The 20396-nt window shown below is 50.3% G+C and overlaps 2 protein-coding genes across 3 annotated transcripts in view; one reads left to right on the top strand and one right to left on the bottom strand.

Annotated features, from left to right (window-relative positions):
• The window catches only part of CCDC149 (coiled-coil domain containing 149), a 93476-nt gene extending 79192 nt beyond the window's left edge, over positions 1-14284 (top strand). For both annotated transcript variants that reach the window (XM_012724199.1, XM_004681369.2), the window contains one exon: positions 9438-14284. In XM_012724199.1, coding sequence (XP_012579653.1) covers positions 9438-9853 — 416 coding nt within the window. In that variant the 3' untranslated portion in view covers positions 9854-14284. The remainder of the gene's footprint in view (positions 1-9437) is intronic.
• Positions 14285-17152: 2868 nt separating this feature from the next.
• SOD3 (superoxide dismutase 3, extracellular) overlaps positions 17153-20396 on the bottom strand; it is a 5162-nt gene continuing 1918 nt past the window's right edge. Inside the window, exon 2 of the mRNA XM_004681505.2 lies at positions 17153-18477. Within this exon, the coding sequence (XP_004681562.1) occupies positions 17733-18467 (735 nt within the window). The 5' untranslated portion in view covers positions 18468-18477 and the 3' untranslated portion in view covers positions 17153-17732. The remainder of the gene's footprint in view (positions 18478-20396) is intronic.

The following is a 20396-nucleotide window of genomic DNA, read 5'->3' on the forward strand; positions in this document are numbered from 1 at the left end:
ACAGAGAAGAGCATGAGCCTGGCTTGATTTTCACAAGTGTGGCATAAGTAATGGCCTGATTCAAAATGATAGCTTCCAGAGCTCCATCATTAGCTCCATTGTTCCAGCCCTGTCCTTCGCCGGCGCGGGTGGGGATAGGAAGCGTTTTCGCTGGGGCTGTCAGCGTTTGCCGTGGCCTCATCACTGCTGCCTCGCTGATTAATTCCAACTGAAAGCAGCTCACACTCGGGAGGACAAAGCCCATCAGAGGCCAGTTAACAAAAGAAGACACATGTCCCCTTTGGGCTGGGGGGTGGCACTTTAGGGGGCTAACAGCCTTTCCTACAAAGAGCTGCTGTCTCTTCATCTGTAGGGGAAACATTTTTTCATCCCACACTGCTCTGTGTCTTGCATTTGAATCCACTGCCTGCTTCACTTTTGATATGTGTATTGTTATTAATAATGAGTATTAATGATACTAATTCTGTGTGTTAAAACAGGACAGAATAATGACTATTATTTGTAATAATGTTTTCCGACTCTTGGCTAGTTCAGAAATCTTCCTTTTATGGAAGCAGTTGTGTCGTGAGCCTCTTGAGGAGTGAATGTTCCTCAAACCCAGGGTTACGGGAAGATTTTACTTCCACAGCAAGTAGCCAGGGGCCCGAATTCCAGTTCCACAGTCAAGGCATTTTCAGTAATTTCTGACTCCTGATAATAACACGAGTACACATGTTAGAGATCTTTTGGATAACAGAAAGGGAGTTGGAAAAACCCACTACGGTCATCAATCCTGGAGCTGCTACCCTGTGTCTTTCGGTGCCAAGGCTCTGAAAATCTAGCTTTTCTCAGAGATACCCCCAACAGGACTAGACAATAGTCATAGCCTCGTCCAACCCCTCCTGGCAGCTGTGTTCTGAATTTCCAGTCATGAGCCACAGAGCGACGTTTGTGGCTGCAGCATCGCAGAGGGTAGGATTTGGTGTGCAGAAGACTGCTCCCCGCTGCGTGGACGGGCTCTCGGACAGGCACACAGGACGCATCGCCCCACAAGCTCTTCTAAATCCAGCAGTGTTGCTCTGCTCCCCACCCCCAAAGAGTGTCACAGTCCTCCTTGGAGAACCCTGAGGTGTGCCATTTTCAAAAAGATGCACTCACCTGGACGTGAGCAGAATGTCATCTGCCGAAATGGCACAAGGCACATCCCGGTGACCAAAAGGCCCAGTACGATTTAGATCACCCTCGCTTGGGTGTAAATTAAGGTAGAGAAGATTAACCTGACCTGCAGTAAAAGCTCTACAAATGGTTTAGGGGTTAGGTTGTTATGGATAAGGTTAATTAATTTTTCAGGGGTACCAGAATATACTATCAAGTGTCCCAGAAGAAGTAATTTCATAGGAGTAATTTCCAAGAGGAGTTTATTCATCTCACATTGGCAGAAATTTAGCTGCAGAAAGGATGATGATTTACTCCTTTTGAATAAAGCGCCTTGTGCTAGGCTGGGAATATGCTCATTTTCACTCAGTGTTTCTCGTGTCCCTGTACAGCCACTATAAAAATTTTCATTTGTTAGTATGGAAATGATGTGATTGCTTCCCAGAGCTGCCGAGGATGTAGCTAAATGTTTGTGCAAGTCAGAAATCTCTTGTTTTCTGAAAGTGTCATTTCAAGAACTTCTAGGCTAGCGACCTGAAACAACTATCATAAATTTAAGATTGCCTTTATTTATTAATGTATGATATTTAAATAGATGTGCTAATATATTCATTTATTCATGTATTCATGTATAGGTCTGTAGATTCAAACATTCAATAAGCTTTTTACTGAGCCCCCACTATATAACGTTGGCAAGGCAAAAAAAAAAAAAAAATGAATCAGGTAAGATTTTATACTTCAGGTAGTTTTTATAAGCTAATTATGTGTAAGTAACAATTTAAGGGTAAAAATGTAAAATCCAGTCAGTTCCTTTAGCAGTCCAGACAGCCTTGTGGGAATTGGTGCATGGGGCCTTCATCAGACTGGCTTCCGGGAGAAGGTGGCAGGACTCTGGCTGCTGGTTATGGCTCATCAAGGGAGGATGGTTGTGGTGGAATTAATCAGCTAAGCACAGGCACAAGGGGTCATCAGGAAAGAGGCCATCAGGAAAGGCTGTGTGTGCCCTGAGACTAGATGGAGATGGAGAAGCAGCAGGATGTCAGAGAGAAAGGGTCCTGGAGGCCTTGAGAGTCTCCCTGGGCTTTGTGCCCCAGGCCGGGCAAACTTTGGGGTTTGTAATCAGGCACAGTGTCTCGTTTGTGTTTCAAATGTGCAGGACTTCTTAAACTATAACATGCACCAAATTGCCCGGGACCTTACTGAAACACAGATTCTGGGCTGGTGCGTCTGAGTGGGATGGTGTCTGCCATCAGCTTCCAGCTTCCAGGCTGTTCTCCACGGCAGTGCATGGACCCCACTTTGAGTCACAAAGCTTTTAGGGGAGGTTACTTTCCCAGCAGGTTGGATTAGAGCAAGAGGAGACTAGAAGCGAAGAGAGCTTGGAACTAACATACATTATCCTGGCTGAACAGATCTGAAGAGTGATTCTTTGAAAAATCAAGGCTTGTGTTAGTCACGCATTTATACGTTCATGATTTCCATTGTAAGTACAAGGAATGATCTCATTTTCAGGTGCAATACTTACTGAGGTCAATGAGCTCTTTGGAGAGTAATACATAGTTGTCCATGACTAAATACAGACTTTAGAGAGGATAAAGTGGATCTGGCTGAACTCCTGTCCCGGGGATTCCATCTATGGATATCAAAAAGACTAAAGCTAAAGAAAACATTTCTTTTTCATATGAGAAGCAAATCTGTAGCGGAACTAGAGGTGGGAGAAGCAGTGGTTCGTGGCCAAGGTCTGCCACGCTCAGTGAGACCTGAGCCCTCTTTCTGGCTTTTCTAGTCTGTGATTCCACCCCACGCTGTCTACAGCCGCCTTCCTGTCCCACGCTGTGTTCCTCCTGTCCTCATCTCAGGCCAGGCTTCCTTGATCTACGAAATGGTAACGGTCCCAGTAAGCCTGTCATCACCAAAAATGGCTAAGTCAAACACACAGACACTGTGCCCCTACAGAGGATGTTTCACCCTCACGCTGCCTGGCACCTCAGGAGAGTGTCTCACTGCAAAGAGCTAGCTCAGGAAAAAGCCCAAAACGCCAAAGGGTGGCTGCTTCCAAATGGTCACGGCTTTTGTATGATAAAGTTGAACGTTCCTAAGTGAAGCCTTGTGAGATGGGGACGTCTGTAGTTTCACTTCCATCTTACTACTCGTTCATTTCTTCCAGAATCCCTCGGGGGCTTGCCAGGGTTCTGCCGTCTTCAGGTTTCTTAAAACTTAAAAACTTGAGTGGCTGGATAAATGCTCAAAGCTCCATGCAAGTTGTTTCCCTCGATCTTCCTGTTCTGCTCCCCACTCTGACTCTGGTGAATCTGGCCAGAGACCTCTGGCCTGTACCCCAGTTCTCTATTATGTACACATAAATAAATAAATCTTTAAAAAACAATAATTAAATGAATAAATGTTTAAAGACCTTACTGTTCTCATTAGTACCTTTATGCTTTGTATCAAAGTGGGTCACACAGATAATAATGTTCCATGTTGCAGAAACTCTTAGCTGGATTTTAATTCAAATTTCTTAGATTATATTTATTTTTTAGATTATATCGATTTTTTAGATTATATTATGTGTTTTTGTTTTTTGAAGATTTATTTATTTATTCATACAGAAATAGGGTACAGGCCAGAGATGTGGAGGGTGATAGGATTCACCAGAGACAGAATGAGGAGCAGAACAGGTTGACTGAGTTGACTGAGAAGTACAGTGCTGAGGGGAGCAGCGGGCGGGTCAGGAGAGGTCTGCCACGCCATGTGGTCACCTCTGGGGCAGGCAGGGATTGAACTCATGCGGAAGTGGCTTTAGCTTCTTAGTGCTGTGCTTTAACCCACTGCGCCACCAGGGAGGGCCCTATATTACGTGTTTTTAATTATAAGATCTTTCTAAGTCATGATTAGTCTTCTCCCATTCTGGTAATTCTTAGTCACCCCATGGACTGTCATCTGCCAGAGTTCACGTTTATGAAATATCAGGAGTGGTTTGCAAGGGCTTTCTGAATGTTTACCTGCTCTTTGGCCAAGGTGGTGGTATAAAAGCCCCATCCAGCTTTGGGAAATACATCTAGGTGATTTATGAAGGAGGCCCTAGCACTTCATGATTGGTGAGAGACTGTATTGGAAAGGAGAAGAGTGTGCAAATGCAAGAAACATTGCTAAGTATTTTTGTCAGCTCAGGCTACTATAACAGGATACCATAAATTAGGTGATTTACACAGCAAATCCTTACTTCTTACAGTTCTGGAGGTTGGGAAGTCCAGGAGCTAGTGGCTGGCACATTCAGTGTGAGCCAGGGCCCTCTTCCTCTAGCAGACAGCCACCTACTTGCTGGATCTTTTGTTTGTTTGTTGTATTGGGGTACAGGCCAGAGGTGCAGGGGCAGTGAGAGGCTTCACTAGAGACAGAGCAGGTTGCAGAATAGGCATATCAAAGAAATACACTGCTGAGAGGAGCAGTGGGCCGGTCAGGAGAAATCTGCTATGTCATATGGGTCACCACCCTGGCTGGGGACCGAACTTGCACTGAAGCGGCTGTGACTACCTTGCAGTGCTGCGTCCTAACCCCTTGTGCCACCAGGGAGGGCCCATTGCTTGCTATGTCTTTAAATAGCATAAAGAAAGCTGATTTCTTCTTCTTATAAGGATGCTAATCCCATCCTCCAATCATCAGCCTAATGACCCCCATCTAACCCTGATTGCTTCCCAAAGGTCCCATCTCCACATATCATATTGAGGATTAGGGCTTCAACATATAAATTGGCATTGGGGCGGCTAAACATTTAATCTACAGCACAAGGGGACATAGCATCCTTGGCAGTCAGTGGGCATGCAAAGAAAATACAGCAGTGTGGTTTCGAGGTCTGAAACCCACTTAAAGATGAAGCATCGCTGAGATGACAAACTGGTCTATTAGGAAAGAGATTTTTATTTTCAGGAAAGCACCGGTCAGCTGGGTCAGGGATCCAACTGGAAGCCGCAAACCTGGGTTTGCATCTCCACAAGAAGGGATCAGAGCCATTTGGGACCTGGACTCATGGGCAGGGTCAGATCATGAGGTGGTCAGAGTGAAAATGAATGACAAGAAGAGAAATGCTGGCATATTGTTGAGAGAGCCAAAAGGATATGTGAGGATGATCAAAGAGAATGTTGGGCCCCTGGCATTTCAGGTCCTAATGCCAGTGTGTAACTATCACCCTCTGTAGCAAAGGGACTTTGCAGATGTGATTGATCGACTAAGAGATTATGCCAGCCTGTCCAGGTGTGTTGTGTTGTATCCTTTACTTGTATCCTTGCAAGGGAGAAGGAAGGAAATGTGGCGCACACAGAAGAGCTTAGGAGCAGATATTGGAGTGATGCAGCCATAAGCCAAGGATTGCCTTCAGCTTCCAGAAGCTGAAAGGGGCAAGGAACAGATGCTCCTCAGACCCCCAAGGCACTGTGACCTTGGTTTTGACCCAGTGACTCCCATATTGGATTGTCAAACTCCAAAGCTATTACAAGAATGAATGTGTTTTCTTTTACGTTACTAAACTTCTTACAGCAGCTGTAGAAAACGAATCCAGCACATTCACAGAACTAGCTCAGAAGAGAAAGTTAAGAATGTGGCTGTGTTCTGGAAACCAGAGGGAGAGCCAGCTTGACAGAAGGATGTGGCCCGTGGAGACATGCTTCAGAGGAGACTGAGGTGGGGACTGAGAAAAGAACACTGGGCCTGGTGGCACAGAGCTGGAGTGGGAGGTGCAAGACAGATGGGAGGAACTCGGGAGTGAATCCGCATCGGGAAATGAAGCAGTGGCTCAGCTCCCGCTCTGCTTGTTAATGAAGAAAGGAGAAAACAGTGATCACGGGTGGCAAAATTTTGGAGGTTACCTATCTTTTTTTTTTTAACTAACACTTCAAACCCCTGTTTAAAATTTCAACAGAGGGCCCTCCCTGGTGGTGCAGCAGGTTAAATCACAGCATTAAGAAGCTAAAGCCACCTCAGCATGAGTTTGATCCCCTCCTGCCCCAGAGGTGACCCACAGGGTGCGGCAGACCTCTCCTGACCCGCCCGCTGCTCCCCTCAGCAGTGTACTTATCAGTGGGCCTGTTCTGCTCCCCACTCTGTCTCTGGTGAAGCTTCTCACCGTCCCTGCACCTCTGGGCTGTATCCCAATTCTGTACGCATAAATAAATCTTTTTAAAAATTTAAACAGAAAGGTATAAAGTTGAATAGAAAGCATCCTTCCACCTTTGCTTCTGCTCGACTCCAACGGCAGCTACAATTTTAGTGTATATCACCAAAAACATCGTGTGGCTTGCTAGGATAGACAGAGTGTCTGTGGACACTCCAGATTTCTGTTATTAAAAGCAGTTCCAAGTAGACAGGTCTTGAAATATTTGTGCTGATGCTCATAGGTGGTTTCTAGTACTGGAATTACCTAAAACTCATCTAGGATTGCAGTATATTACCTGACCAAAGAGTTGTACTGATTTTTATAGTCTTTACTAATGTCTGATTACATGTTTCCTCACTTCCTGACACTGAGCTTTGTCAAACCTCTTATGCAATTGACCACTTGGTGAGAATTGCATATCATTGCAATTTAGATTTTTTTTGAGATTTATTTATTATTTATGCATGCAGAACTGGGGTACAGGCCAGAGGTGGAGGGGCAGTGAGAGGATTCACCAGAGACACAGTAGGGAGCCGGACAGGCCAACTGACAAGTACACTGAGGGAAGCAATGGGCAGGTCAAGAGAGGTCTGTCGCGCCATGTGGGTCACCTCTGGGGTGAGGATTGAACTCATGCTCAAGTGGCTTTAGCTTAGTGCTGTGCTTTAACCCGCTGCACCATCAGGGAGGGCCACAATTTAGATTTTTTATTTATGAATGACGTCATGAATTGTCTCATGTGTTTGCTGTCCATTAATGTTTCTTATTCTGTGAATTGCCTGTTTTCATGGCTTACCTGAATATTTGTGAAAATGACAGTTCATGCAAATGAGCCAGTTCTGCACACAATAACATGGATCAGTCTCACACACAACATGGGTCAAAAGGAGCCAGAGAGAAACCCACATATAAGTATGCTTCTGGTAAATGAAGTTTGAAGGCCAGGCAAAATCATGTGGAGTCTGGAAAGATCGCGGTCACCCCTAGCAGAAGAGAACTCACTTGAAAGGGCCCTGAGGGACTCGCCTGAGCAGACTAGACTCTGTTGGTGGAGGCTTGCTAATGTCTTGTTCTTGTCCTGCCTGCAGGTTACTTTGATGTCTGCTGGTTCTTTGAGATATTTCTTGTGAAAACTCGTCTTGCTGTAGACAGGCAGGGCACATGTTGATGTGTGTTATACTTCCATTAAAAAGAAAAGTGAGGGCCCTCCCTGGTGGCGCAGCGGGTTAAAGCACTGCACTGAGAATCTAAAAAAGCCGCTTCCGCATGAGTTCGATTCCCGCCTGCCCCGGAGGTGACCACATGGCGTGGCAGACCTCTCCTGACCCGCCCGCTGCTCCCCTCAGCACTGTACTTCGTCGATCTGCCTGTTCTGCTCCCCACTCTGTCTCTGGTGAATCCTCTCACCCTCCGCATCTCTGGCCTGTACCCCAGTTCTGTATGAATAAATAAATAAATCTTTAAAAAAAAAAAAGAAAAGTGAGGGCCCTCCCTGCTGGTACAGTGGGTTAAAGCTCAACATTGCGAAACTAGCTGCAGCCACTTCAGCGTGAGTTCAATCCCCGGGCTGGGGCTGACCTGCATGGCACAGCAGACCTCTCCTGTCTGCCTGCTGCTCCTGTATTTTATCGATCTGCCTTTTCTGCTCCCCACTCTGTCTCTGGTGAATCCTCTCACTGCCCCTGCACCTCTGGCCTGTACCCCTGTTCTTTATGCATAAGTAAATACATCTTAATTTTTTTTTAAAAAAAACTGAGCACCTATTTTTTTCGGTACATTCAAGGATGCTTAGATTGTGCTGAGCACTGTGGACAAGTCCACTTAGGACACCACCCCCTGTTCTGGATAGACAGTCTAGAATAAGGTACGTGTCAGATACTGAGCCCTGAACCTGGCGCTGCAGAGCACCTAATAAGCTGGTTCGTTTGCCTTGTGTGATTTGTGAGAGGGAGAAACGACGTACATGCGGAGACCTCAAGGCACTGTAGCTGAGCCAGAGAATGAGACTGTGTGCCAGAGCTAGGGAGAAGGAGGCTGCTGGGTGGGGCAGGAGCAGAGCAGGAGGGACCCAGGGAAGAATTGAACTTTTATCCCATGAGCCTACAAGTGATGAAGCTCTGGTGAGAGGTGTTAGCGGGAACATGGCTTATTCAGCACAAGTCAACTTCCTTTGCGTCCTTCCTGATGTTCTCCCAGCTCCCTGTCAGCCTAAAAGCATATTCCCAGGTGACAGAAACAGGGCCGCTTGGAATGGGACCCATGGGGGGAGGAGGTTGGGCCAGGAAGCCATCCCTAGGCCCTCACCCCTGCAGCCTCCACCAGGGAGGCCCCTCCATGCTTTCTACTCCTGCCTGAGGGCCACCACAGTCTGGAACCTCAGGCGTTGAATAGGCACATGGGGGAGCTAAGAGGTGCCTCCCAAGCTCTCCCCAGTCCTGCAGACTGTAATTGTGTATTTGGTCTAGAAGGAGCTGGAGAGAGTCCTGGCCTTGTTTTGCATCTGAGAAACAGAAGCCAGGCAGGTTGTCCTCATCACAAGCCAGAGTATGAGAATGAGCACTAGCCCTGCCCCCTCCCCTCTCAGCTCTAGGATTTCTGTCACGTAGGGAAGGGGCCTGGGGACATGAATTTAGTGGGAGAGGGGGACCTGGGGCCTGCCTTTGGACAGGTTTTATTGAAATAGAGAAAACAGCAGCCTGTTTCACTGCTTCAAAGAATGAGGTGCTGATGGAGAGGGGGGCGATACTGCAGAGGTGGACACTAGCCCCCCACCCCCCCAAGTGTTCCTTCTCTTTCACAGTCTGAAGGCAGCTAGAGCCTCCTTGCATTGCTACAGAGCCTCAGGTCTTTCCTGAGCTACAGAACCTAAAGCCATTGTCCTCAGCTTAAATATGGCGTGGGCACGAGGGGCTGTCACCAGCGTGGAGGAGGAGAACCAGGTGTGGGGAAGGATGGGCCGAGGGCGTGGCCGGGTGCTCCGTTTTCCCCAGAACTAGTCTGTAATCACCGAGGGGCCGCTTGCTTTTTAAATGTGGGTCCTGTGTTTACCTTCAGCAGCATTTTCTGTGTCAGAGGCCTGGAAGGGACAGTGGGGAGGAGAAGGGACAGGGGCTGCCGTCCAGCAGGAGTTTGATGCTGGCTCCTTTTGTTTCAGGGGAGATTCAGAAGCAAGAAGATGAAAGTGGTGCCGCCGCTGAGGCGTTGACCGCGCCGGAAGATGCCGGGAGGCCTGCTGTCAGCTTGCTAGCAAATCAGAAACAAAGCAAGCGCGTTCATCCTTCATTGCCCCAGCTACCTTCTGAGGAACCAGAAGTCAGCAGGCTCGGAAGGGGAATAATGAAACTGACAGAGGAGCGGACCGTTGCAGAGCCAGAAGGAGTCAGGAGAGAGAATCTGGTGGACAACGAGCGGGGCAAGACGGGTTCCCCCCCACCAGGCCTGGCCTCCAAGGGGGGGCCCCCCAAGTCCTGTCAGAACCCTTTTGAGTCCAGCCAGACGGCGGCTGAAGCTTCCACCCTGCGAGACGGCCAGGAAACACCAGAGGGTGGAGGGAGCACTGTGAAAACTTGAGGGGCGTGAGAGAGCGGGCCTGGTGACATGCCAACAACTTGGGGGACAGTAAAGATGGGCACATCAGAACAGCTTGCCCAAGCTGCTAGCTCCTGTAACTAACACCTCAGAGTCTGGAAGTGAGAAAAGACAGGGATCCTGTTGCAAACTGTGACCATTCTGATGATGCCAGCACAGTTTGATTTATTAAACGCGGGTCCTCGAGCTTCTCGGTGTCATCTCTTTCTACCGAAGACGTGCTGCTGTGAACATGGCCGGGCATGGAATCGTGTTGGCCATCTGGCTGCTTGTCGGCGTTCATCTTTCTGTCAGCATTTGTTTTATTAGAGATAAGATGTTTTTCTATTAGTGTTTAATGTTGTCTATCAAAATTATGGGAAGAGCTTGAAGCGGATGGGTTTTTAATCAGGTCCCGTCTTTGTTGTGGCCAGGCGGCTGGAGAGAAAGGTGTAATTGAGCCTAATGGGTTCCAGAGGGCCCACAGCTCCACTTCATCATGTCAGAGCCCAGGAGACCCTCTCAGCACGGGTATTCTTGGCAACCTGCCCGCTCACTCTGTCGCGGCACCAACTGGCAGGTGGAGAGGGGCTTAAGTGGGCTCAGAAGGTCGGGCTTCCGGTTGGAAATCCACAGCCCCTGTTGAGACATGTTTGCTGATAGAGCTGAGTTTTCCAGCCTGTAATTCTGGAGGATTAATTGACCCGGGTGATGGGGGAAGAAACAGGAGTCCCTTGGTGTGTTGATGTTTTGCCTCTGAGATGTGCACTAGAGCGGGGAAGTGCAGGTTCTCTCCATTCAGCCTGTGCTGCATAGAAGCTTCTATGCCGGTTGGGGTCAGGGCAAGTAAAAGTTGCTTAGGACCAACCCAGTTTCCTGAAACTTCAATCCCTGGGTTCCTCCGGCAAACTGTTCAAGCTGCCTCCCTCGGCCCAGCAAGTCTAGGTTCTTAAAGAGGAGACACAGAGCTTATGGCCTGGTAGTGAAAGAGAGGAAGACAAAACAGCTTTATTACCGCCTGTCTGGCTGCTGGGCCCAGTGCAGCCCCGGGGAGGGAGTGGTCAGCCTGACCTGTTCTTTCCTTCAGGATAAAATTAGCTTCTTAAGGCAGCATCAAACAATAGGCCTTTTTTTTTTTTTTCCAGCTGAACCCAGCTCATTTCCCCAGGAAAGCCTGCTACCAGATCCCGAAGCTCAAAACTCCCCTCCAAACCATAATTTCCTTTGAGACCTTCTCCCTCAAGATAAAAACAAGTGCCTGAGATGGGAGGGCTGGAAACTTCACCCTAAAAATCAGATGTCTTTACGGGCTTGCAGTTGCAGGTGTCAAGCCTGCCCCAGGGTGGCCAGTGCCTCCTGACACTTGGGATCACACTTCACCTCCTGACTCTCTCCGTGCACAGAGTAGGCGCCATCAGAGTTTCTGTCTGTGAAGAAAGGAAGTGCAGACGAGGGTCTGGTCCTCCCCGAGGGCACCCTGGGTAGAGCTCCAGCTGCTGTCTTCCTACTCACCAGAGGTCACCCCCCCCCAACGTGAAATGGGGTCAATACTCTGTAGTCGCAGGAGCTGGCCCCCACCACCCACCTGCCCACCTGGCTCCAGTGCCCCATTCAGCCTTCCAGCCTCGCGCTCCCCACCCCAGACACCCCCACCTCGCTGGCCGTTGGGGAGGGCACTTCTGCAGCTGCAGATCTCAAACAGGCCAGCAGCCACAGAAATAATTTTCCTGCCGCATGAAGCCTTAACTGTCTGCAAATGTTCAGCACCACTGCATAGGACGCCAGAGCCACCAAAGGAAAGCACAGCCAGATTTAATACAATAATAATGAAAAGCTCTCGCTGCTGAAGCTCGGGTTTGACACGCGGTCAGCCAGGTGCACATACTTAGGGCTCATTCGTCACCTTCTGGAAGGAGGCTTTATCATAAACAGCCTGGGCAGGAGAACGCCGTGAGTCCTGGAGGGGGTGTGGGGGGGTTTCAGGGTTGGGTGTGCACATATCAGGGAGCAGTGACCGAAACTCATCAGCAGTCAGCCTGGTGGGGGCTGGATGGTGTGGGTGGGCACAGTGGGGGCCGATGCTCTGGTTCTGTCACGTGTGCAGCCTTGACAGTGCCCCAGACACACAAGACACTCTCCCATTTTGTTGTCCCAACCCAGCATGGTTCTTCTGTCCCACAGACATTAAAGAGTTTCAGCTGTTACTTATGGTTGCCTTTTGTCATTCTCATTATAATTGAGAAAACAAGCTGCTTTCTCTCCCCTACTCCACCAGACAGCCCTGCCCCAGGAAGGGAGCCTGAGCTACAGTTCCCACGTAAAGAAACTTAAGCAGTCAGGAAACAGTGCGTAACAAGGATATCAGAAGTAGGGTGTTGCAGGGCGCTTCTTTATCAAGGATCTGGGTTTCTGGCTTCCTGCCTCGCTCTCAGGACCTCCCTCATGCTACCAGGTGGCTGCAACCACTCCTGACATCACCTGTTCTCATACTGTGTCCAAAGGAAGTTTCTCCATGTGCACGTGTGTGTGTGTGTGTGTGTGTGTATTTTGAGAGCAAGAAAACCACTTCTTGGGACATTTCATTGACCGGAATTGCCACATGCCTCTATCTAAACTCACCCCTGGCAAGGGAGGTGAAATGACTGCGATGGCTCGAAGTTCATCGAGATTGTGCTCTAAACTGGGACAGGGTCTGTTCCTGGACCTGTGGACTCTGGCAGGCGACACCTGAACAGAATCAGGGTTTGAGAAGTGGGGAGCGGGGCAGACATAAGGCAGTAGCTTTATCTCTGAGCCACACGTGTCTGTTTTTGTTCTGTTTGACTTTTCCTGAAAAAGCCAGAATATTATACTGATGAGCTTTGGGCTTGGGGGGAGGACAGTGGCTTGTTTCCCTCTTTGTGAAGAGAAGGTCCCCGTCTCTCCCTGCTTCCTTTATCATCTGTCCTATTTCATAGCTGGAACATTCCCACCTTGTTTAACTCCTCAAGTGTGTCTGTCCTTCCATTATTTTTCCAGCTCGGTTGCCAGCAGACTGCAGAACAGTCTGGATAAATGAAACAGAGCTGACAGGTCTCTTAATGAAAGCTTGTTTGCACACACTGCATTTCTCCTGAGCACTCTGTACCTGGAGTCTTCAGGTGTGGATTTTTACATATGAGTGTTTGTCGTGCTTTTAATTAAGTCCTGTGGAAATGGATTGGCTTTTGTAAGCCAGGCATTTCTCACCCCTAACTCCTTCTCTTCCATGCCTCTTCTGCCCACCTTCCTCCCTCCTTCCCCTTTCTGCTTCCCTCTATCAGCTCTTTGAGAAGCCTCTGTAGCGAGGAGCTCCTGATGGCATTCATCTGGCTCCCCGCTGGAACCTCCTGGCAGTTGGCAATCTTAAATATGCAAAATTAGCTTTCCCCTCCTTGTTCCTCTTCTCTGCCCTGGCTCCCAAGCACACATCACCATCACGATGTGATGTCCTAAGAAAGGGTTCTGGTCTCAGTCATTCACGTGCAGGAGTGCAAGTCTGGTTGTTATTCAATTGGGACGTTTGCACTCCAATTTGCCATTTGACATCAAAGGTGCAGTCTCCTCTTAAATGGTTTTCAAAGAACAGCTACCTGCTTATTGGGGTGATCTTCACGTGAAATGACATGCCTAAGCCCCTCTTGGTTTTCTGCTCCTCAAAAGAATGTTGCTCTCTGCAGGTTCCATTTTTCCCTTACCCTTGTGGATGGTGTGGTACACTACGTTGTGTTTGCAAAAGGTGTCTGGTTGAGCTCCGCCCTCTGCTCCCTGCCTACATTCTGGAAACCTCCTCATTTAACAGCCTTTTCTCGTAATGGTATTGAGGCTAACTTCACATGCTCCTTTAGGCTGTCAAAAAGGCAAAGGCTTCCCCTCCACTCTCTCCTTTAACATGCTCCTTTTTTCCAGATGTCTTTCTGGACAGGGGAAAACTTGTGGAGCAGAGAAATGCAATGGAGAACTCAGTAGTAAATCTGATTAGAAAAAGAAACAGAAAATAAAAAGGACCCAGCTTGATGCTACGGTTGCTCACAAAAACAGAGCAAGCTGATCCACATGAAAGCAATTTACGAGATTGTTAGCGAACATTGCCTGGCGCCTCACGTCACCCCTTTAGTAAACGAGCGTGTGTTTGGATGCTCCCGGAAAGTGCGTGGTACTGACAAGTTTGACCTTCTGGAGTGTATGCAAGCCCGAGAGTACATTTTGGATCTTGGAGAAGGCCAGTGGTAGCCTATGAAATGGAAAACACTTGGCTTATCAAAAATAAGAAGTAAACCAGCTCCTGTTTTGTAGTTTAATTTAGAGAAAGAAGTAACTTCTATTCATGTGCAGACCTTGCGTTACTGAATTCGATAATCATCGTGTATCATAACTATATCTTGTTTTGTTACCTGAAATAAAAATGCGGTTATCTCCCTGAGAGAAATTATTAATTATCCTTATTACTTGCGTCATTCTCCCACTCTGCCCTCACCACACACCAAGCCTAGGCTGAGCGTGGCTCGAGCACAGTGAAGTGACTTACCCGTTGCAATCTGTCAGCTACAATTACTAGTGTCTGTGGTAGTCGTGAAAAATATGCAGAATGTAAAGATTTTATGCATCCAGCCCAAAATGCCAGATCTAAAATCGGTTGATTGCCTGCAGTCTTTCAAGTTGACCAGAGCATTCACTGATTTGCTCTATTTTCTTACGTTTTAATATTTCTGTATATACAGGCACTGAAAAGCCCCACTCGGAAAAAATTCACTGCAATTCTGAGAAAAAGCTTATCCTAAACATCTAAAGATAGCATTTCTAATTATTGTCTACATTGTGTTTAAACTGTGCAAACTTGAGCATTCTTCTCACTTTACCAGCTGTGTCTAGGTAGAGTCATTACATCAAACGCTTCTAATTTTACAAAAAGAAATCAAAACAAGCGTGTGTTTAAGCCTCAGTGACAAATGCAAACCCTGTGAGTCAAATAGGCAAACTGATTAGCAAGCTGGTGGGGAAGTCAAAACAGCAGATAGAAGATTAGCAAAATAGATCTGTAAGAAGAGTAAAAATAGACTCCGGGGCCAAGTGGGTCCAGTGGGTCGGTCTGGTGACACCTGCGATTCTGGGCCAAGGGCCAAAGGCCAGCTTTCGTGACCCACAATCCTCGCTCATCTTAGATCCCCTCTCCTGCAGGAACTGGGTCACAGTGTTCATCTCATTCAGCCTCTTAACAGATACAGAAACCCTTACAAACCTAATAGTTTCCTGCCTTCGTTTGAATCCTTCTCGCTACGGGAGGCTCACTACCTCACAAGGCAGTCCAATTCATGAGTAGGCGCTTCTCTGACATTAGCCTCTGTTATTAGTTAGACATCTCTGAGCTCTTATGCTATATACCTCATGAATAACACTCGATTTGAACGTCACAACAATTCACTGTGATGTTCTCATAAGTGAGAAAACTCAGGCCCAGAGAGGCAAGGTGGTTTGCTCAGGTCATACAGTCTAAGTGTCCTTCCAAACTGCCCTTTCTCTTGAGCCTGCATGGTCAGCGCCCATGTGACATGAAGCTCTTTGTCCTTCCAGTGAGCCATTACACACCCTCGGATACCTCCCACTCTTTGTTTTGGGCTCTGGATGCCATGGGATTGCTTATCAGTCGCATTAGGACTAATGATGGTAAAGAAATAAAATGGGTCCCCTGGGGTACCTTTGTGTCTGTGGGGGCACAGGCAGTCAGAAGAGAAACCGAGAACTAAGCTGTGATGATGTGAACGTTTGTTTCCCACTGCTGCCCCATTCATGTGTTGAAGCCCTCACCCCCAACAGGACGGTGGTAGGAGGTGAGTCCTTTGGGAGTGGGCCCCCAGGTCATGACGGAGGGAGCCCTATGAATGAACAGGTGACTAACAGGGGCTGGAAGGACCCTGGCCCCTCCCACTAGCTGAGGATGCAGAGAAAACGCCCCTGCTATGAACCCCGAAGAGGGCTCTCTCCTAACCAGGATCTTGGACCTCCAGCCTCCAGAGCAGTGAGAAGAAAATTCCAGCCTCTAGAGCAGTGAGAAGAAAATTTCTGGTATTTCTAAGCCACCCACCCAGTCGAAGACTTTATGTGATCGAGGCCTGCAAGGCTAAGAAGGTATGAGAAGCACGGGCCTCCTCCAGAAAATTAAGTCCAGGCCTCTATGATTCTCCTGAATTAAGCCATCAGCTGGAGAGCAGAACCCAAGCTGGGAGTTTGGCATCTTATTCCTCGCCCTCGCGTGTTCCTGCGTAATTGCTGCTTCGCTTTCACAACTTTTAATTGTGGGGCTAGGCAAACACATCTATTTGAGACCAGGATATTTAAAGACTCTGCTTGCTAATTCCCTTTCAGTGCTGACCTGTAGAGTTCAAGGTAATATTTCAAGCCAGGGAGAACCAGTCAGTGGAGCAAAGTCGCCAGGAACTTAGCCTTTCTCTCCCGTTGTCACTTGGGTTTAAGCAAAGATTTTAAAATAACAAGTTAGTCCTAGTAAGAGGCAAAAATAACCACTGGGGACGTGCTTCTGGCTGAGCTTCAGTTTGACTCACAGTCTTAGGAATCTGGGAGAAATGGAAGTTGCCTCCAAGTAACTGGGGTAGAAACACAGCTGTTAGGAAGTGGGTCTGCCCGAGGAGGGTGTTTTATCCACGAGATAAAGGTGGAGAGGCAAGACAGATCGAGTCTGTGCAAAGTGCCCTGACCCGAAAGGGAAGATGAGCCGATGACCCCCTAAGAAAGCTTGAGCTAAGCAGCGCACCTCTTCTGCTCCACCTGCCTGTGTCACGCAGAAGATGAAGGCCATCGTGCAGTGGCGGGAAGGCTGAGGACTTCAGATACCAAGGCCGGCTGTGTGGCCCTGACTCCGTCTCTGGCTGCACCCCCCGCCCCATTGAGAAGCCCCCAGGTCCCAGTGGAGTTGGGGTGCACCTCCTGCCGGGAAGCACCCCCAGGGAGCTCAGTGCAAACGGATTTCCTTCTCTCCCTGTGAGTTTCAGAGCTGTGGGACGAGCCCAGGAATTGGGGTATGCTTTTGCTCACTTCCCTGAGCAATGCTGGTGCCCTCTAAGTTGGAAGCCACACTGGAGGTCACGACAAGCATTGACTGAGCATCTCTGTGGCCAGCAGATTTGGAAAAGGAGAAGCAGAGTCTTGTAGGGATTTAGAAAATATGTCTGCTATTTCCAGAAAATAGTCAAGCTGGGGGAGAGTAGTCTAAAACAAACAAACACAAACAAACAAAAAAAGCGAATAACCCAGGCCTGGACGCAGTGCTGAATTGCTTCGTTTTTAATGTGCAACACCAGGATTGCCAAACAGCCCCCAAAGGAGCAGCGTTCTGCCAGGGAGTGGCAGGCAGGACACACTTGACGATGACAGCAGAAGCCTGACTTCCCGCCGCAGATGCTGGCAGGGCTCACAGGCGGTGGGTGGGGAGAGAGAACCCCAGGCAACTCCTAACGAAACCCAGAGGCTTAGGAGGAACCTGGGGGTGAGGGAGTTGGGTCCCTGCAGGTTTAGAGGTATCAGGACAATGTCTGGAAAGGGACCTTGGAGGAGTCTGGGAGGCCTTCGTGGCGGCCAGAGTTATTTCATGACCTCTGAGGATCCTTAGGGTTTGGAGTGGATCCTCCGAGGTTGGGGTGCCCTTCAGATGGAGGGCGATGTTTCATGCTGGTTGGAGACTTCCATGGGAAGGGGATTTGGGGACAGATGTCAGCCACGGCAGATGCGACTTCAAGGTGGAGGCTGCCTCTGGGCGTGGAGAAACTCCGGGCAGAAGGTGGGTGGTGTTCTCCGGGCGTTGAGGGGCCCCCCACTGCGCTGGGTGTCCCGGGCTGCAGGGACGGCCCCCTCAGGCAGTGGTCTTGCACTCGCTGGCCCGCCGCTGCTTCCTGCGCTCCGCGTGCTCCTGCACCTGGCGCGCCCAGAGCTGCGGGCCGCACGCGCTCACCACGCAGCAGGCGAGCCGCGGGCCCGCGTTGCCGTGCTCCAGGCTGGCGGGGTTGCCGCCGCGGCCCAGGTCGTCCAGCCCCTCGTGGACCACCAGCGCGCGGCCCATGATGGAGTGCGGGCCGCTGAGCTCCGGCGCCAGGCCAGTGCGGTACTTCCAGACGCGGCCGTCGCGCACCGCGAAGTTGCCGAAGTCGCCAGGATGCTGCGGGTGCCGCACCACCAGCGGGTTGTAGTGGGGCCCCGCGGCCTCGCAGCCCTGGCTCAGGTCCCCGAACTCGTGCACGTGGATGGCGCGGCTGGCGTTGCTGTCGGCCGGGAAGCCCTCCAGGTCAAAGAAGGCCTCGAGCAGCGCGCCGGCCGACAGCTGCCGGAACAGCACGAGGCCGCTCACCCGCGGCTGCTGCGCCTTCAGCGAGGCCGACGGCTGCACCCGGCAGGCAGCGTGCAGCGTGCCATCGGCGCGGATGCCCGCCGTGCGGTGCAGCTTCAGCCCCTGCCAGATCTCTGTCACTTTGTCGTACATGTCGCGGATCTGCTCCTGCGTGTGGGCGCCCAGCCCCGCCGCGTCCAGGCCGGTCCCGGTGGCGTCGGCGCCCGCCGCCAGCAGCAGCCAGGCACAGAGCAGCGCCAGCATGGCCCGGCACCTGCGGGCACCCCAGGGAGCGGAGCCGGAGCGAGGCTTAGTCACTGGAAACACGCACCTTCGGGATCCCAGAGGTACGACCCCCCGCCCCTCTCCGGGGCGCCCCTGGCTGCCTTGCACCCCCTCTTTGGAAAGCCCAGGTTTCTCCAGGCTGCCAGGTGCTGTGGTCGCAAAGGTGGACTAGATGTCCCTGGAGGAGGTCAGGGAGCTGAGCCACAGATGTGGTCATGATCCCCGCAGTCCTCTCTCCCAGCATGGAGGCGAGAAGGGGTGTCTTAAGAGGCATGGGGTGGGGGGAGATAAGGATTCTCCCAGGTCTCCACCCCCTCTCTCGCTGCCTCTCTTACTTAACACTTGCTGGCCCTGCCCTCTGGGTCTGTGCCCACTCTCTGCACCACCTGAAGGCTTGAAGACAGAAACTTGGTTTTATTCTATAATCTCCCCAGCTCCTGGCCCCACACTGGCAATAAGAGACACTTAAAATGGGATCGTTGAGGCCCTCCCTGGTGGCGCAGCGGGTTAAAGCATGGCACTAGGAAGCTTAAGCCACTTCTGCATGAGTTCGAACCCCCCTGGCCCGGAGGTGACACGTGGCGCGGCAGACCTCTCCTGACCCGCCCGCTGCTCCCCTCAGCAGTGGACTTCGTCCATCTGCCTGTTCTGCTCCCCACTCTGTCCCTGGTGAAGCCTCTCACCGGCCCTGAACCTCTGGCCTGTACCCCAGTTCTGTATGCACAAATAAATAAATCTATAAAATAAAATGGGATCGTTGAAATGAGGGGTCCATTGACAGTCCTGCCATCATCTCATCCCAAAGCCGTCCTGTGTCTGAGATGGGAGCTTGTGCCTGAGTAGGGCAGAGGAAGTAGTGCCCACCTCCCTGGGGAACGCCAGGAAGGCTTCCCTGAGGAGGTGACTTTTGAGAAGGGCCCGAGAAGACAAGTAGGAGTTTTATAGCCAAGCCGAGTAGGACTCGTGTTTCAGGCTGGAGGCTCACTGTGGTATGGGCTGCGGCTGTGAACCTGCAGTTTGTTTTGGGGGGACGGAGAGAAATGCACTGTGGCTGGAACATGACCTGCACCAGCAGGAAGAGGGCAGGCCGGAGAGGGAAACTGGAGCCTTTGCACTAAGGGGTATGGATTTTAGCTGGGGAGCTAGAGCAGCTGAAAGTTTTAAGTAGAAGGTGGGTGGCAAAGTGTTTTTTAGTTCATTAAGTGTGGCAAGAGAAAGGACGTGGTCTGGACTCTGGGTCAGAGACACATGGGAGAGAAAGAGCTGGAGAAGTACAGATGGGGGAGGGAGAGGGGCCCGCAGCCCCTGGGCACCCCCTTCCTTTCACCCAGAAGAAGGTGGCAAGGGTACAGGAAGGCAGGGAACTGGGGAGACACCTAGGGCGGGCAGGAGGGAAGGAGCCAGAGCCCATGCACATGACGGGTTGTCCAGTGGGAGACCGTGAGGGCTGTTGGGAGCCGCTATCAGACACGGGGTCCAGGGAAGGAGTGCGGGTGAGTTCAGCCCAGCCCGAGCCTGCAGGGCGGGATGCTGGTGGGCGCCCAGGTTGGAAACAGAGCTCTGGTGCTAACTTGCGTGGGGCAAGTAACTTGCAGGTGCTCTCAGTTGTGTCCGCTCATCTTAAACCCCGGAGGCCCCTACCTCGCCCCAGGAGTGTGATTTAGGTGGGAATTGTTTTTGTTTAAGCTCCATCACAGATGCTGAGACTCTGCCAGGGATTTTAGAGTCAAACACACATTCAAGTCCCGATTCCTACATACACTACCTGCAGCATCATGGCGGGGCTTAGCGTCTCGGGTAGCTACCTGTGCAGTGAGGCCTGCAGTGCCACGGAGGACCACAGAGAGGGTTAGCAGAGATTCTGTATTCTTGTACTAATTGAGTGTGTGTGTGTGTTTATATATATAT

The sequence above is a fragment of the Condylura cristata genome, unplaced genomic scaffold, assembly GCF_000260355.1.
Source record: "Condylura cristata isolate star-nosed mole 26May11 unplaced genomic scaffold, ConCri1.0 scaffold00012, whole genome shotgun sequence".
NCBI lineage: Eukaryota > Metazoa > Chordata > Mammalia > Eulipotyphla > Talpidae > Condylura > Condylura cristata.